This window comes from Fukomys damarensis, unplaced genomic scaffold (genome assembly GCF_012274545.1).
Source record: "Fukomys damarensis isolate Sample0158 unplaced genomic scaffold, DMR_v1.0_HiC HiC_scaffold_1, whole genome shotgun sequence".
In the NCBI taxonomy this organism is placed as follows: Eukaryota; Metazoa; Chordata; class Mammalia; order Rodentia; family Bathyergidae; genus Fukomys; species Fukomys damarensis.
Window position 1 is genome coordinate 41,079,049 of NW_022900913.1, and position 2,321 is coordinate 41,081,369.

General features: G+C 32.7%; 1 protein-coding gene across 6 annotated transcripts in view; it reads right to left on the reverse strand.

The window, feature by feature from the left end:
• Positions 1-2,321, reverse strand: part of Slc38a9 (solute carrier family 38 member 9) — an 82,660-nt gene that overhangs the window by 35,271 nt on the left and 45,068 nt on the right. For all 6 annotated transcript variants that reach the window (XM_010626881.2, XM_010626882.3, XM_010626884.3 and 3 more), the window contains one exon: positions 1,550-1,720. In XM_010626881.2, the coding sequence (XP_010625183.1) occupies positions 1,550-1,720 (171 nt within the window). The remainder of the gene's footprint in view (positions 1-1,549; positions 1,721-2,321) is intronic.

Here is a 2,321-nt window from a genome sequence, read left to right on the forward strand (position 1 = left end):
CCCCCTTGGTACCGGGGATTGAAAGCAGAATGAGACCCTGTCTCAGAGAAAACAAAAACAAAAAAATAAACTACAAAAGACAACACACATGTTGCTCATAGAGTCATGAGTAAAAGTGCAAAATAAGCATGAGAATGATAAACATTAAAGTAAGAAGGAAAATGGAAGAGTATATGTGGGGCTTCAACTATACCTGTAATGTTTTACTTTTATAAGAATATAGAACTAATGTAATTAGGATAAAATGTTTAAATACTAAGACTCATTCATGAATGAGTATGTTAGCTGTTATTCTTTTTGGAGTTTGAAATATTTCATAACTTTTTGGACAATGAAAATGCTCAGTAGTAAAAACAATTAAAATGCCAATTTCCTTTAATATACAAATACAATTTTTCCCCTTCACTTGGCACTCTTCAGGAAATTAGCTATTTTGATTATGTCAGAGCTTACTTTGAAATTTGTTTTTCATGTGGTGATTACTTATTGGCAGCTAAGCACATACTAAACTTTAGATTTATCAGTCATTGTAGGAAAGAATTGGGATCTTATGTAATATAAAATTAATTTCCTCTATCCAACTTACAAATATTATGAAAAATATTTGAAGCTGGGTATGCTTTTGCTTGTCTATAATTCCAGCCCTCTGGGAGACTAATGCAGGAGGACTGCAGGTTTGAGCCTAGCCTGGGCAACTCAGTAAGATCCTGTCTGAAAATAAAAAATAAAAAAGCATTAGCATGCAGCTCAGGGAAAAAATCACTGGGTATAAGCTCCAATAATGGGGGAAAAAAAGAAGAAAGAAAATTTGGCTTGTATTTTTAAGATTGTTCAGAATTCAAATAGTTGATTTGGGCAGATTACAGCTCTGTGGTATGTAAAAAATATATAAATTCCATTTGTCTGCTGTTTCCTAATTTTAGATCATAATGTGTCTAAAATAAGTGCCTGAAATTTTTTCCCTCTAGTGTCTACACATCAGATCCTTTAGCAACAAACACCAATGATTTTCAAAAACTTTATAGCAATAAAATTTAGTGGCAAAGGTTGAAGCACTGCTTATAACACCTGCTAAATTACAGACATATTTTATATTAATTAGAGATTTTTAAAGCATATTGCTTATTCAAAAATTGTTTAGAAATGAACATAACACACACAGTATTTGAGAAAACAATCACAGAAAACAAACTGAATTTTATGTATATTTTTCAGAAATAGCCAGGGATTTAGCTCAGTGGCTCTGCTGCCTGCCTCGCAAGCACAAGGTCTTGAGTTGGATCTCCAATACCAAAAAAAAAAGAAAGAAAAAAAAAAGTACACCAGAAATATATTACATACTTACTTTGCTTTTTACTTTGTTTTTGAGACAGGGCTTGCTATATAGCCCAGTCTGACCTTGAAATCACAATCCTCCTGCTTCAACATTCACACCTGGCCTATTTCTTTACATATTCCAAGTCCTAAACTTTAAGGCTGGAACTAAAACATTGTAAGAATAATTGTAGTTGAAAGCAACTTTGTTAAATCATATGATAATGATACTTACTAAAAATAAACTTTCCAGTATTAAAGAGAAAATTAGACATAAGCACCCAATAAACTATCATTGCTCCAATGAGAGACACCAATGAGCAAAGGAGACTTGACCACTGCCCAAAGGAGCCAAAATAGTATCTGCAGACATCTGGATATTCCCAGGTAGTGGTATCCAATGAACCTAGATAAAAATAAAAGAGAATGGATAAAAATAAATGTTGATCTAGGGGCCAGCTCAGTGGTGCTGCACCTACCTGGCAAGTGTAAGGTCCTGAATTTGATTCCCAGTCACCCCCCAAATAAATAAATAAATGTTGATCACATATCCATAATTTAGCAAATGATTTCAGGTACTTTACCACCAGATATTGGAACACATTATGATATAATAGCAATGGAAATATAATGGAACAAACATAAAGAATTGTCAAGCAATGAAATAATATAGGTAATCCAAAAAGCAAAGCATCATAATCTTCATAATTAATAAAAGCAAGTGATAAACCAAGCCTTGACAAACCCATCATTAAGAGACAGAAAACATTATTTAATATTTGCCATAGTCAGATAACAACATAAAGTTCTCTCGAGTCATGCCACATATTGATTTAAATTTTAGGTAACTGACTTGAGTTAAAAAAATAAAATAACAGAAAAGTTAGAAAACATAGAAACAGGGCTGGGTATTTAGCTCAGTGGTTCCGGTACCTGCCTTGCAAGTGCAAGGAACCGAGTTTGATCCCCAGTATCAAAAAAAAAAAAAAAAAAAAAAAAAAAAACCA